This window comes from Podarcis erhardii (assembly GCF_964252035.2).
Source record: "Podarcis erhardii genome assembly, chromosome: 12".
NCBI classification, from domain to species: domain Eukaryota; kingdom Metazoa; phylum Chordata; class Lepidosauria; order Squamata; family Lacertidae; genus Podarcis; species Podarcis erhardii.
In genome coordinates, this window is record NC_138513.1 from 10,884,229 (window position 1) to 10,900,026 (window position 15,798).

The 15,798-nt window shown below is 49.3% G+C and overlaps 1 protein-coding gene and 1 long non-coding RNA gene across 2 annotated transcripts in view; one reads left to right on the forward strand and one right to left on the reverse strand.

Moving 5' to 3' along the window:
• SHH (sonic hedgehog signaling molecule) overlaps positions 1–4,140 on the reverse strand; it is a 33,007-nt gene extending 28,867 nt beyond the window's left edge. Inside the window, exon 1 of the mRNA XM_081834473.1 lies at positions 3,355–4,140. Coding sequence (XP_081690599.1) covers positions 3,355–3,657 — 303 coding nt within the window. The 5' untranslated portion in view covers positions 3,658–4,140. The remainder of the gene's footprint in view (positions 1–3,354) is intronic.
• On the forward strand, positions 700–5,304 carry LOC309326125. The gene is made up of 2 exons (XR_014150179.1): positions 700–1,455; positions 4,825–5,304. It is a non-coding gene; the product is annotated as an uncharacterized lncRNA (long non-coding RNA).
• Positions 5,305–15,798: the final 10,494 nt, after the last annotated feature.

The following is a 15,798-nucleotide window of genomic DNA, read 5'->3' on the forward strand; positions in this document are numbered from 1 at the left end:
TGCAGATCCAGCCAATGGCTGGCCGCGTGTGTGTGTGTAGGGCTGGGTGTGGGAGGCGGGGTGGGGAGAACCCTTCGACCAAGAGCTTCTGTCACCTGTAAACTTAGGAATCACCCGCCAGCTCCGAGCTCTCTCTATTTGCGCTCTTCTCCCCCTCCCCACTCCCGGAGTTAATATTAACCAGCGGCTAATGCATTCAAGCAACTGCTCTGAAAGTTTAACAATTCCGTCCAGGGCGTCAGATCTCTCTCTCTCTCTCTCTCCTCCCCGCCCCGCGCCTTCCCCCCTTTCCTTTCCCCCAAGGTTGAAAGGAGAAGGCAAACGCTCGGCTGAATCTCGGCTGCGCCGGGACGAACCAGGAGGCAAGGCGTGGGGGAACAGATCTGACGAGGTGACCCACCAGACTGGGATCCATTCATACTGACATTCTGCATCTCAAAGGCACATACCGCCCCACGCTTTCTACCCCCCCCTCCCCACAACCTGCAGCGCCGCATCCACACTTGGGGTCGCAGCAGATTCGCGGATGCCCTCGAGGCGGCCTTTGCGCTCCGCCTCGACGGACTTGGGCACCAAGGTCTGCTTATCCGGCCCACCCAAAAGGGGATCCCACTCTCCTGCTTGGTTCTTGCTCTCTTTTTAACCCGCCCACCCCCCAAAAGTCTCACCCGCACCCTCGAAATCCCCACCCAGCGTCCTTCCAAGTCCATTGGACGAGTGGCATCGCTGAGGCGCCTGGCGGGCGCAGCTCTCCTCACCTTGCCCTTCCTCCCATTGCGCACACACTCCGCACCTCGCATTCCCAGGTGCCCCCTTTGTATACAAGGGAATCAGAGGCACTGCGAAGCGTGTGTGTGTGTGTGTGTGATGTTGTTTTTCTGTTTCCTTCGTCTGAGGGAAGTTGACAGAAGGTCAGAAGTTCAAACGCTGCTAGCTAATGCAGCAAAGGAGGCCAGCCGAGTAGAAGGAAGGGAAGCTTTGCTCTGCGCTCTGCGCTCAGAGAGAGACCCCAAGGCGCTTGGGAAGAAGGCTGCGGGGCTGGAGCGGGGGGGGGGGCGGCGTGTGTAGAGAAGCAACCTAGAGCCGAGCAGCAGAGGCCGGCATCTCCTCCTTGCTGCGCCCCCCCCCCCCAATTGCTCATATGCATCTATGCCCAGTTCCCAAGCTCGTTCCATGCTCTCTTGAGGAGGAAGGAACTTACTCGCTTGCGATTGCTTTTCTGATTGACTTCGCCTAAGAAGATCTAGACATAACATGTTAGGCTCGTGCTGTGGGGATGCGCGCACAGAGGGAGAGAGGGAGAGGGGGGGGGGCGTCTGTTCCTGGAGCTTCCGCGCCACACAGCAAGTCAGCAGCACCAGAAGACGGCAGCAGCAGCAGCAGCAGCAGCCGCCTCGGCCGCCTTTCAAAAGGATACAAACTGAAATTCTAGCCGTTGCGATCGATACAAGAGGAGTAAGTGGAGCTGAAAATGCGAGATGGGCTGGACTGGCCGCCGCACAGCTACCCCCCAGTTCTTGCGTCTTGGCAGATGAGGAAAGTGTGCGCGTATGGGGAGGTGGAGGCGGGGGAGATGATGGAAGGAGACTGGGAACTGGAGCAGAGGAGGAGGTCGCCCACAATGGCACCCCTCTTCCTCGCTGCTGGCCTTGCCCTCTCCATTTGCGCTTCGCCTTCGTTCTCTCTCGCCTTGCAGGAGGAGGCGGGATCGGGCGCTGAACTCTCCCCAAGCCCCGCGCGCTGGCCTGTCCCTGGTTAAGGGAGGCTCGCGCGCCTCGGCGCGGCGCGCGCGTCAGCACCCTCCTAAGGTGCAGTTAGATTTAAGGTGGTCGGCTGGAGATCGCGGCGGCCGCCGCCGCTCTTCCGTTTGGCCCGGATAAATCTCCTAAACGTGCGGAAAATCAGGCCGCGGGAGAAGAATGGGGAGGAGGAAGAGGAGGTGGGGAAGAGGAGCGGAGAGGGCAGAGTTTAGGAAATCCCCCCCACCTCCTCGTGGAGACTCCAGCTGAGCTCTTATTATAGAAACGAAGGTGGGGCTTAAATATATTAATAGCGACTGAGGTGCGGGGAGGAGGGGGGGCAACGACTGTTGACCTATATTTGGAAGGAAACCCATTTCTAGGGACTGGATGACATTGCAGGTAGTTGGAAGAACTCCGAAACTAGCAGGCTGGTGCGCGGGGGGGTTGGAGTTTATGGCAAATAGCACCACCACCCCTGAGCAAAGAGCAATCATTAGCTATGATTCAGGATGATCAGAAGAATTCTTCACCTAGTAAAAGGTTGATGGTTAATGGATAATAGATCCAGGATCCAATTTTTAGCCCATATCCAATATTTATGGAATCGGGTGCCTTCTGAATATGTACATAAATCTATATATGCATGTAGCTATATAGATAGATGCGCCAGCCATACATCGGATATTCTCCCTTTCTCTCAAACAAGTGATGCAATGCTGGTTAAGTTACTTGTCCCTCCCCCTCTTGCGGTGGGGGCGGGGACGGGGAAGGAATATAGCTCTGGTGGTGAGCATCCTTAAAGGAAAATCGATAGATTAACGCTCTGTTTGGCACAGTTGCAAAAGATGGTTTTGCAGCACGGCGATAAGTCGAACGCGCATAATAACGATGATCACGCTGTTATTATTATTATCATCATTATTATTAATTATTCTTATGATTGCCACTGAACTTCAAGCTAGCCTTTCCGAAGTGCAAGATCCCAACCTTACTAGCAGAAGCTTGCAAGGTGCAATTAGGGAAAGGTGGTTAATTTAAACTGTATGTCTCCAAATTTAAAAAATAAAAATAAAATATATGCCCAAGGGAAAGAAGGGGTTTGGCACAGTCGATATGCACTTAAGGGCCCCATTAGCGCCACCCTATTAGTTAGATCCAAGTAGGTCCCTTGGGGGGTGGGGAGCGGGCAGGATGCACTCAGAACCAGCTAACCAACCAACTCCCAGGGAAGCGCATAGCGTGGTTCTCCCTGCAACTATCACACCATTCACACGCGCGCGCTCCCCCTCTCTCCAGCCTCCCTGGTCACAGCCCAGGAGAAGGAATAAATGCACACAGATAGGCGGACAGGTAGAGGCGCCCACGCGCCCACCTATCTCTTGCAAACTTATGGAGACCCATTGAGAAAACAGAGCTAAGGACGAGGAAAGGGGAGGATGGGAGGAAGATGCCGGGATGCCTTGAAGGAGAGGACGCTCCCACCGCGACTGCCGCTTAAACTCAGGGGGTCCCCCCTCCCCACCTCTCCCCACCCCGCCCCGCATACACGCACACACAAAGCGCGAACGTCTGAACGAGAAGAAGCGGAAGGGTGTATTATTATTTTCCTGACCTGTGTCATCAGCCTGTCGGCTCCCGTGTTCTCTTCATCCTTAAAAATAATGTCAGGGTTGTAATTGGGGGTGAGCTCTTTAAAGCGCTCCGAGTTGCGGCTGATCTTGCCTTCGTACCTTCCACTGGCGCCCAGCGTCTTCTCTGCCACGTTGGGAATGAACTGCTTGTAGGCTAAAGGGGTCAGCTTCTTCGGGTGCCGCCTCTTGCCGAAGCCCCTGCCCGGTCCACAAGCCAGCCCGCAGGAGAGCAGCAGAGCGCCCACGAAGACCAGCAGGAGACCAATTCTCCGCAAGAGCAGCATTCCGTCCGTGGAGGAAACGGCCACTTTCCACGCGCGCGCACGCACGCACACACACACACGCGCGCACACGGCTCCCTGCCTGGCTGCTGGGTGTGTGTGTGTGTGTGTGTGTGTGTGTCTCCTCTCTGCCTCTTTCGGTCTGTCTATCTGTCTCCCTCTCCCTCTCTCTCTGTCTCTGGAGATCTGCGGTTCTTTCAGAGCCTCCTATCGCCTTTTCGCTGCCTGCTCCTTCGGATACTCTCCCCCGATCCCTAGCCAGACAGGTGCTGGAATGGCAGCTTCGAGGAGGTCGCTTGTGATAACGGAACTCATCGGAGTTTGGATCGTGGCACCGGGAGGCAGAGACCCCCCCAAAAAACGTTCGGGAAAGCAAGAATGAAGGCGGAAGGAAGGGGGAGGGGAAAAAAAGGTCTGGATTCTAATGGGAGCTCAGCTACAAACGCTTGTGAGTGGAGCCTGCCTTTAGTTCTATATTATAGCTGCCAGGGCTGAGTTCTGATTGGCCGAGGCGGGAGAAGCTCGCCTTCTGATGTATTAACCCTGAAGAAGGCAAAAAAAAAAAAAAATCATCAACAACAAAAAAATATCTTGGAACATCTCTCGTTCTCTCGCTCTTCTTGTACCTGAAGGGCTTGGAAATGAAAGGGGGTGGAGACTGAGCTTTCTTGGGATAACATCAATTACATGTTTTCTTTTCTTTTCTTTCTTTTTTCTTCTTCCACTCCTCTTAAACTTTTTTTTTTTTTTTTTGGCAGAGTGGTAAATTTTGTTAGGAAGAGTAACAGATGCTGTTGTGGAATATATGGAGCGGAGTGGAAGCGAGACACCTTGATATCTGCCCATCTAGCTAGAAACACAATGGAAAGGACCTTTTGAAATCGCTGGGGGGGGCGGCGGGGGGGAAGAGAACTTAAGGGGGGCAACTTCCCAAGAAAGTTAGACTTAGCATCACCGGCACCCTGGCCTCGAAGACAAGGAAGGGGGGGTGTATTTTTTAAAGGATATATTTTTACATAATAAGGTTGACCAAAGCTGCTTCTGTTGAAATAACTTTGCGGATGAGGTTATGATATATGCAAGTAATATAAAATACGGATGGGGGGGGGGCGGAATCCGAAAGTTTTGAAAATAAGTTTTTGCTTTATCCAAGTTTATTTCTTCCTCCAGTTGCCGTGGGACTCCTCACGCGTCATCAAGTGAACGGCGCGGATGAGGCTAAGTTTAATGTGAAATTAATGGTTGTCTCCCGCTGGCTGGCAACGGTCGCCTTTATCCCGGGCTGCAGAAAGCTCCTGGTCGGACAAAGGTGTTGAGAGACGAGCAAAATCGTGGAGAGATGGGCCTGGAGATAAGAGCAGCTTCAGCGGCCTTTGCCGAGTCCCAACCATGAGCAAACAGGTTGGTCGTGCCTGTTGTTCGCTTTTGAGGTTTCCACAGAAAGCATCTCACAGGAATTCAGCAACGTCAACTCACTGAAATAAATAAGGACATTTTTTTTTCTTGAGGAGGGGGGTATAAAAAAAGTTACCACCTATTTATCAAGCTACCCACTACGATCTACAGAATGTCTCCAGACTTTTCACAAGACTCTCCTTACTTGCAAGCCTTGCTTGGGAAAAAGTGAATTATCATAAAATCTCAAACAGACCCCAAGTTTCGAAAGAAGTGGGTCATTCTGCAAAATTATAACAATCTGCAACAAGCATAGGTTTTCCCTACCTACTCTGGAGTAGTCCCATTGGTGTAACAAGATTTTAAAGCACAGATCCCTACAGGAAATGCCACGTTGAACCCCAAGTCCCAGGTTGGTTTTGAACTTCGTTTCTTTCCAGATGTTTACCCGTGAGAAACGTCATGTCGACTTTTACTTGCAAGTAAAGTTGCTCTAGGGCGAAGCCCCGATCCTTCCCGTACTTCCTTAGAAAGTAAACTCGGCGGGAATCAAGGGACTTACTCCTAAGTAAACCAAACGTATTTACTGGAGTCCGGAGCCCCAGAGTGTAATGACTCTCCTTTATCATTTTACTGCATCATCTTAACCAGTTTGGGGACCGGCGCTTTCCAGGGCGAACGCTGGGTTGCCAATCGAACCTGTTGCAACCAGATGCATCACGCTCACCCGAAAATTCAAAAATAGAAGTCAGACACAACCCCCCCCCGCCTTTACATTAATATATTTTAATGCGTCATCATTGATTTTCTGTCAACAACCACCCAACCCCAACTCTCGACATCTTGTTGTGGTTCCTAGCTAGAATTGACAACCTTTAAAAGTTTGTGACGTCCCGTCTAACTTTTCAAAGAGAAACAGGAGGGCTGGAAACTGGCTTGACATTTTTTTTTTTAAAAAAATAATAATAATCACACGTCTTATATATGCTCCCTGTGTGTGAAAACAGATCCGAAGCATCTCTGTCTACAGAACCTTATTAGACAAGAAAGACGGGTATGGCCTTTTGATGTGGCTTTTCTTGGAGCTCGTCGATGAAACGGGGCCAGGAGTCAGAAGGAGCAGCTACTCCTGACTGGCGAGGAGGATCAGGGCTATTGCAAAACTTGGATCGCCCCCCCCCGCCCTCCTCTTCAACGTACAACGGGGCTCGAGCCATAGGTCTGGGGGCGCGGGAAGGCGCGGAGGTTGCGCGCCCAGCCAAGCGCGTCTCCTGCAGGAACAAGGAAGCGGGGGCCCCATCCCGGCCTCGCCCCCCCCACCCCGCGCTCGCCTCCTTTTCATTATCAGCTCGCCATATGTACAAACCAGTGACCCAAAGATCACTGCAGGAGAGGAAACGCGCCAAGGAGGAATTAATTACTACGCGCGAGTAATAAAAAGTGGGTGGGGGCGGGGGGGCCGGGGGGAGGAAAGGAGGAAGAAAAGTTGTAACGAGGTAGGAAGTTCAGATCAGCTCCGCTATCAAAAGGGAGATGAAAGAAAACAGAGCTGCTCTTCGCTAGGGCTGGGTCTAGTCAGCTTCACCTAAGCTCTGGGGCTGCAGCTGTTCCACCCTCCTTCTATCTCCCCCCCTCCCCATCTCTTAGAAATGATGCAAAGGAAGGTGGAAGAGAGAAGCGCAGACGGAGCCCCAAGGTGTCCTTTATTCCAGGACTTTCTCCTGAAAGGGGACATTCCGTACACACACAAAGAGGGGTGCGTGCCCAGTCATTCTTGAGAGCCAACCAACGAAGGAGCGATTGTGCGTAAATGTCACTTTTAAAAACTGCTTCTATACGGGAACTTTATAGACAGCGTGCTACTTGAATAAAACTTCGTCCCATGTGCCTACTTCATGTTGTCCTACCTAGGAGCGGTGGCGTGAAAAACGCTTTTCCTTTTTCAGAGGGGACATAGCAGAAGCGTGAATACTGAGTTCTGGCCTACACTGCAATGCTGTTGGCTTCAATGACTCCAATATTCCTTGCAGGCTTCTGAAGGCTAAACATCTCAAGTGGGGGGGGGGATATTTGGAGTTTTTGAATGTTTCGAGCCGCGTTCAGCGTGATTTATGTCTTTGTTCAAGACCATTTCTGTACAGCTTTATGGTACAAGAAAATCCTCTGATAGGTGTACAACGACTAAAAAAACCTGGAAAATTACCAATATGCAGCAAAACAATCAGAAAAGCTGTAAAAAGGAGGCAAAATATGGTAATGTACAAAAATGACAGAGTGCAGCTGAATGATCAGGGAAGGCCTGGCGGTGGTGGTGGGATTTGCTTAAAAGGACACCTGAAACAGGTAATTGCTGATGTTTCCCATAGGGTAGGGAAAAACGTCTGTGCATATGTAATACCTACAGCCATACACACAACGTGTGTGCCTGTCTGTGTCCAAGGAACTCTAACCAATAGATCCTGGGCCTAGATGAACTGTGTGAGGATTAATCACTTAGCCTCTTGAATTAAAAAAAAAGAAGAAAATCAATGGAAAACCAGTTGCCTTTGAGATCTGAAACTCACGCTATGGTTGGCTCTGTCTTCTGAAAGAGCCCAAGAAAGCTGCCCTCCTATCTGTCGAATGAAGAGATGAAAAATATACCATAGAGACCCAGTTGTTCAGATGAACGGCTCCCCACTCATAAGACCCAGGATGAGGGACACGTGTCACCACTTAACCTTTCATTGATGTATATTCATATATGTTTATGTATATAGCGAGACAGAGAGCGAGATAGATATTTATGTATATAGAGAGGCAGATAAAGAGATAGATGCTTTGACACTACTTTCTTTGGTCCCGGCGTCTTGAAGGCAGGAAAATCCCCCGTCCCTCACAAGGAGGACTGCCCCTCTCTCTTTATGGGGTCCTCCATACCTGAGTTCTCCCCCTAACCAAGCAAAGAATATGACCTCCCTTCCTTTCCCTACCCACCTGTCTGTTCAGGCTACACATAGTTCTGGACTTGAACCCTTATTAAATTCCCTACCCAGTCAGATTTTTTATGGAATAATAATGGTTGCTTGCAGCTCAGTAGCAGTTGCTAACTTGCACTTCCAAAATGTGAATAACAACAAATAGTTATTCCATTTAGGAGAGTCAAGATGAAGAAACGGGGTGGGCGTAGGAGTGGGTGGTCTCACCCGTATAAGGCGGACTCCTGTGCTTCTTCACTATGCATATAACCCTGTCCCTCTGAATTTGCCTTAGAGACTCATAAAAGTCCACCAGGCTCACTCTCTTCTCATGCCTTTCCTCGCGTGGCATCTGGCTTGCCTGCTAAGGCCCCAGATTCAAGGCCCGACACTTCGAGGTAGGGCTGAGAGAGACCGCTGCCTCAAACCCTGGAGAGCCACTGCCTGTCCGTGTGGGCAGTACTGAGCTAAATGGACAAATGGTCAGTATACAGCTGCTTCCTCTTTTCCACAGGCAGGCGATAGCTCTTCTCTATTACACCACGACAGACCTACCGCAACCTTCCTCCCACCCCATGGCAGTAGCACCGAACGTCTCCCTGCCTGTGAAATTTCTAGCATCCCGTAATAGCGGCGCAGATCCTAGCTAGCAAATTTGGAACCTCTCTGTCCCGGTATCCGCATCCTGGAGGCTTCTGAAAACCCCTCCGCCCAGACATTTGCATTTATGTTCCCCCGACCTCTGTTTTATTATTCCTCTTTTATTGCAAGGCACTTTTGCGCTGAGTAAAAACGAGTTCTCTCAGAAGTGAGTTGCACTGATTTAAAGTTGCACAGACATCCCAATGTCGTGGTGGGGAACGCAGCATTTTAACCATTTGAGCTTGAAAGGGTCTTCCCGTCTCTCTTCTCTGGTGCAAAGGCTGTTTATCTGGCCTCCCCTTTGTCCGCAGGTAGGGGCGTGCCCTCATTAAAAAAGAAAGTTACTGGTCCTCAGTGTTTCTCCCAGCCAGCCACGCACTCCGCATCTCTACCTTTCTTCCTCTCTCAGAATCCCTTCCACTATCCCCAGCATCGCTTTCATTTCCACTGCTGAATCCACCTTGGTGGGGAAACGGCCAAGCTCGGAGTCGCTTCGGGTTCTTCTCTCCTCTATTAAGTCGAGGAAGTTGGGGGGGGGGTCTCCCAACTCCCAGCACTCCGACCCCTCGCTTTCTCCCAGGTCCCTGCCTGCCAGTTCCTTCCCGAAACGGTAGGAGGCTCCCTGGCCACGGCGCGCCTTTTATTTGGAGAAGCCGTAGCAGGATGGCGCGGGGCGCGGGGGCTTGTCTGGTGACCTGCGAAGTTTCTCCCGGGACCTGGGCATAGCATACTCGTCCCGCGAAGCTCTCTCGTCCCTCCCATGCCAGGGTCTCTCCTTGGCATTCAGGCCGGGGAATTTACAGCAGCGCCCTCCCAGAGGTTCCGCTTCCAAAAGCGTGCGCTCTTAAGCGCCCTTATGGCGCACAGCGGCGCTGCCAGGCTACCCTTTCCAATTTATGGGAAAATCCACCGGGAAGGGCCTTAGCTCAGTGGCACAGCTCCTGCCTTGCGAGCAGAAGGGAACAACAACAACAACAACAACAACAACAACAGTAATAAAAAACATATCTCCAGGGCGGCTTGGAAATGATCCCTGTCCGAAACCCTGGAGAGCCGCCGCCAGTCCGTGTAGACATTCCCAAGCCCGATCGATGGCCCAATGGACAAGCAGATGTGCGTGCTTTGGGGAATGTGCAGAGTGCCTTTCCTTCCTTGTTCAATTTGCTTTGCTGCACTCAAGCCACCTGTAATCAAATGGCTCTTGGTTGCACCTTGACTGGGTAGCATTTCCTCAGGCAGCACGACATCCTGGGCCGGACGGCCATAGGAACAGAAAGCAAAAGATTCCCTCTCCGTTGCGCACAGCCGGGTCCTTTCTAGGCTCGGGGCGAGGAGGGTGGCACCCTGGCCACCCTCCCCTGCGAGGTCCGGCCCGCCTTTCCCTCCTCTTGGTGCGCAAGGAGATTCCCTCTCCAGCGAGCACAGCGCGGGGCCAGCCTCGTCCTCCTTTGCGAAGGATGCGCTTCCTTCTCCTCTCTGGCAGGGCTGGCGGGAAGGGCTTCGCTGGATCGCAGTCATGGTCAGCAGGATCAGAAGCGAGAGAACGCAGAGTTTTCAAGAAGCACTGGAATGTGTACAGGTGTAGTGCCTGCCTTCTGTACATAGGGATGGAGCTTAATTAAACGGAGAATACTCAGCTGGAGGCCACATTATAGCTAACCAACCTACTATGAGTTTCTCTTGTCCAGGCATTGACTAGATCCAGAACTACTGAGTTTCAGGAACCTAAAAAAGCCCCAAAAGGGAAAAAGGAAAAAGCATAGTCATGTGCCTTAATACCATTTCCTGGAATCACCTTCCCAGGTACCCAGGACAAAATGAATAGTCTTGGATAACAACCCACCTCCCAAACTTGCTTTGCTGTCTTCTAAATCACAATCCTTCAGGTATTTGAAAAGTTCTCCATTGTCTCTTTCTCCAGTGCAGTGTTTTCTGCCCTGCTCATCTTTCTGTGTATTATCAAGAGCAGTGGTGGGAGACCTCCAGCCTGCAGGGCTTATCAGGGCCCATTGGGGGTGGGGTATTTTGGCCAAGCCAAGCCCATCTGCCCTACAGGTAAAAAATCTGCTTGAGCCAAAAGCAGGGGGCAGGGTTTGCAGATACTGCAGATCAGCTGATCAGTAGTGCCTCCAAAGCACTGTGCAAGAGGGTGCTTTGAAAGATGCTCTGCAAGACCTGATAATTGTTGGGTCTTCAGAATGCTGAGCATTATCTGGAGGCGGCCTTATCACGTTTAACCAGGTGGATTTGCCTTGTTCTTTCCTCACCCAACAACCTTGTGAAGGAGATTATGCTGAGAGACAGTGGCTGGCCTAAGATCATTCAGTGAGCTGGATGTCTAGGTAGAAAGTGAAGCTGGGTCTCCTTAGTTCTTAGTCCAGCACTACATCACACAGACTCTCCTATTAGCACAAGGCAACATGAGGTGGCACCACCTCAGATGAAGCAGTCTGTATGCTATGAAGTCATGAAGATTTTTACGAGGGTGAAGATGGTCACGGAAATGGTAGCAGCAGCCATTCTCCACCAGTGATAAGGAAGAGACTTGAGTCACATGACCTTGTGGTACTCTTAAGTCCATGTGATCTCTGCTGTTCTCCAAATCAACTTCTCTGAGCATTAGGACTCTGGAAGGAAGCTCTGCTCAGGCATTTGGCAACCTGGACTTCTTTTGTTTCTGGGGGTCCACAGCAGATATCACACAACCATGTAATATCATCCTGCTTTCTTGATTGGCTAGGACAGGGTTAGCCAATGTGGTGTCCTTCGTGTTGGCTGGGGCTCAGGGGAATTGTCGTCAAGCACCATCTGAAGGGTACCATATTGGCAACCATCTTGGGCTATGATGCCTCCAGAGCGCTTTAGAGTGATTGAGAACAATGGAAACAAGACCACCTTTCCTATGGACCACCTGCTTCTAAAGTTGAAGAACTCAACTTAGTTCTTCACCCTTTGCAGCCTACCTATAGTCAGTCAAATGAGTTTTCTGAAATTAAAGAGAAATGGGTACGAAACACATACACTATGGAACAATCCACATTTCTGGGCTACTGCTGTGCAATACTTCTGGAAAGCTGGCATCTCTTTCCTCTCTGTAGCCTCAGCCCACGGCACATAGTGGAATAAGGTGGAAAGACCTTATAGAAAGGTTCATCTGAACTGAACCTGGTGGCTTTGGTGGGACTCAACAGGTTGCCCCATCAAATCTCATTGCTCATTTTCCCAGTGAATTTCCACCGCTAGCCTGACTGCATCATTGCAAGAGTCTCTCCACCCCGCCCCTTGGGTAAGCCCAACTGTGAAAGACCTCAGCAGCTATACTTTGCCTTCATTATTCCACATCATGATTCGGTAATAAAAAAAGATGAGAGATCTCATCTATTTTTATCTGTTTTAGTTTAAAATAACTGAACTGGTAGCCTATTACTTTGCATTATTTAAGGGCAGGGAGAGGCGCTGGAGCCTCTTCCCTTGTAGTGGAGTTTGCAAAAGTCTTATTTTTAAACTCTCTAAGGTTCAATGCCTTGATGTAATTTGCTTTTATGAATGCAGTGGCAACACGGTGGATGAAGATGGTTTCTCTGCAGAGGGAGGGGGGCAACCCCAGACACTATATTTGTGTAGATCTAAGACTGAAGTTTAATTGCTCTCCTAACAAACACTCCTTCTGCACTCACCTCCTATAGATAACAATTATCACTTTAAGTGAGTGTTAAAGCTGGATTTTTGGAACCTTTAAAAAACTGTGATATTTATCATGAAAAGAGCTTGGGCCAGATTCTTCTCTCATTTGAAGTGAAAGCAGTGTATTAACACTGGGCACAACCCTTTGGGAATGTCTCCAGTCCATGCTCCATTGAAGTGAATGGGATTTGTGAAAGGGGCACATGAATGGCCTTGAGCAGCTCTTATTTATTTCAATGGGACATGAGTGCAATCATTTCTTAATGAGTTGTGCCCAGCTGTGTAAAATTTAGCATGAAAGAACCATGCCAGAAGCTTAATCTCCAAATTATTATTTTCTTCACCAACAAGATTACTTTTAAGGTCCAGTCACGGAAGACTCTGGGGTTGCGGCGCTCATCTCGCTTTATGTGGCCAGCATGACTAAGCCACTTCTGGCAAACCAGAGCAGCGCATGGAAACACCGTTTACCTTCCCGCCGGAGCGGTACGGATTTATCTACTTGCACTTTGACATCCTTTCGAACTGCTAGGTTGGCAGGAGCAGGGATCGAGCAACAGGAGCTCACCCTGTCGCGGAGATTCGAACCGCCGACCTTCTGATCGGCAAGTGCTAGGCTCTGTGGTTTAACCCACAGTGCCACCCGCGTCTCTTAAAGATTAGTTTTAATACTCACTATTCACAATTTTTTCACAATATTTTTTGAGAGTTTCAAAACGTGTCTTCCTTTTTTGGCCTATGTGATCCTTGCTTGGCTACGATGACTCAAGGGACGAGGAATATACAACAGCAAGAGGAAAAGTCAACAACACTGTTCAAGAGGAGAGAGAGAGAGAGAGAGAGAGAGAGAGAGAGATTCAAATAATTGAAATCTTCTTCAGGATATATTTCAATTCAACTGAAATTTCTGTTTTTGAAAACTGAAAAGGGAGACTATTCAGCGGAGTCATAGTAAGTATTCATGTGCTATCCTTACTGACGGTAGCCAAATGGTTCTTTCATAACAGTGATAAAAGAGACATCCACAGACACAACCCATTTTATCCTCACAATAACCCTGGGAAGTTAGAAAAAGAGAAAGTAACTGGACCAAGGTTTCCCAGTGATCTTCACGCGCCTTCTCATTGGTCCAATTCAAATATGCTACCCACTGTACAACATTTGCTCTTTAACATTCCTGACTCAAAATATTACATTATTTCAGGATTTTAATTAGAGTGACTAATACAAAATGTCAGGTAATAACTTTTGCAGAAGACTAGTAAAAATGAATGCTATAGCTTTTAGCTGTGCTGGGTGCACCTCTGAAAGGTGCCAACCATTGTACAGCACATGATACAGTAGTTAGCTGTTGTTCCTCGATATCTTCACTCACCTCTCCCCCCCCCCAAGAAATATGTATGCTCAGCAAGTCACAAAGTACCCTAATATGTTCACAAGACATGCCCTCTCCCATGACAACACTCATGTTGAGTTCATCACACAAAAATAGCCACTTGAAGGAAGCTTGAGGATGAGTGGCTTATGTAGAGTTCAGACCCTGGGAAAGATATTGGTGTGTGTCGATGTGGAGGAAACGTAGGATGTGAGGGGAGATGGCATGTAACTGTGTAGGATTTAGAGAAGCAAGTCCATGCTTGGGATCCTTTCTGGTGGTTTGGGTTTGGGGAAGTGAGTCGGGCAAGATTTGAGAGGATCTAGGGATGATTAGAGAAGTTTTACAATTGTGAACATTTTGATGTTTTGATTGACTTCCTGTGCTCCACCTTATCAACAGGGGTTGTTAAGAGAAGAGGAGGTTGTTATGGATATCTGCAGGTGTCTAACCAAGAAGGGAAGCAAAAGGATAGACTGGAGCATATAGCCAAGATAGGAGCAGACTTTGGTCTTTCAACCATACCCTGTGTGAGGCCAACATTTAGCACCTCCACAGGTAAGAGTCAGTGTGGTGTGGTGGTTAGGAGTGGTAGACTCGTAATCTGGTGAACCGGGTTCGCGTCTCCGCTCCTCCACATGCAGCTGCTGGGTGACCTTGGGCCAGTCACACTTCTCTGAAATCTCTCAGCCCCACTCACCTCAGAGAGTGTTTGTTGTGGGGGAGGAAGGGAAAGGAGAATGTTAGCCGCTTTGAGACTCCTTAGGGTAGTGACAAAGCGGGATATCAAATCCAAACTCTTCTTCTTCTTCTCTTCTAAGAGTACAGCTAAGCAGGACCAGGGCCAGAGTGAGGAATGGAGTCTGTGAGCCCTACAAGTGGAGTGCTTTGTTTCAGAGAAAAAGTCTGCTAAGAGGTTTGGGGAGTTATAGAGGGCTAGGAGAAGGACAGGAGGCCAGTCATAATGAGGAAGGATGGAACAAAGCACAGAGACATGAAAACTACTTGGGCCCAAGAAGCCTATTATACTTTCCCAAAGAGATACAATGGCTCAGCTAACATCCTGGAAGGTTTATGATCTGAGTCCACCCATAGACGCTGCTTCCCCTGACAACTCCATCTGCAAGACGTTCTCAAGCATGAGGTTCCATGGCGTTGGCACCTTGGCTGGTAACAATATGCACATTCAAGGAAACCACCGCTTCCTTTGCATGCTAAACGGCAAAAGCCCTCCCAGCATAGATGGTAGAAGGGTTTGTTTATTATTAGGATCTACATTTTAACTTCTTTGTCTTCTTTGGTGAGGGAAGCAAGGGTGGGCTTAGCATGCAGGTCATGGCTTCCAGTTGCATTCGATTAGGCAAAAAAAAAAAAAAAAAGTTTTCCGGGTCACATTTTGGATTTTCTGAATGATGAGATGTTACCACGTCTTCAGCACACAATCCCTCAAAAGGGAGATGCTATGAGAAGCCTGAAGGCATGAGTTACATTCAGCCTGAAACAATCTTCTTAGCTCTAGCAGGGCAAAGTTGGCTTGCCTAAAGTACACAAACCTGCAGACTGGATCAAGACTCACTGTTTGGGTAAGGAGGAGGAACAAAGCCTGCTCTCCGAAGTCCATCACCCAGCCATGGTAACCACTGTATTCACTGGCCCATGGTAGCAGGCGAGGTATGTGCAGGATTGTCTTGGGGTTTTCTTCTTCCCGTATGTTTGCAGACCATTTCTGAAACTGGCTTCCATGATTTCTTTCACCTCTTGACATATTTACACCCTTGCATTTCAAGATACTTTGCCGGATTCAGCGGAGAGGTTAGCAACCTGTTTGTGTGAAAGTTGCCTTTTCCTATATGGCGATGGGAATGGGAATGGCTTTTTAATGGAGGGTGTTCCCATGTGACTGTGCTTTTGAAAGCCCAACAGCTGGGCTGGAAGTTGCTAGAACCACACACTGAGTGGGTTTGTGGAATAAGAAATTGGATAATGGAGCAGTTTCTGCATTTTGCAGGAAGTGTTGGTTTACTTTATCACTGCAGGTGGGTTGGTGGGTGGGAGAAGAAACCCCAACTGGAGTCTTGGCAGCATTTGACA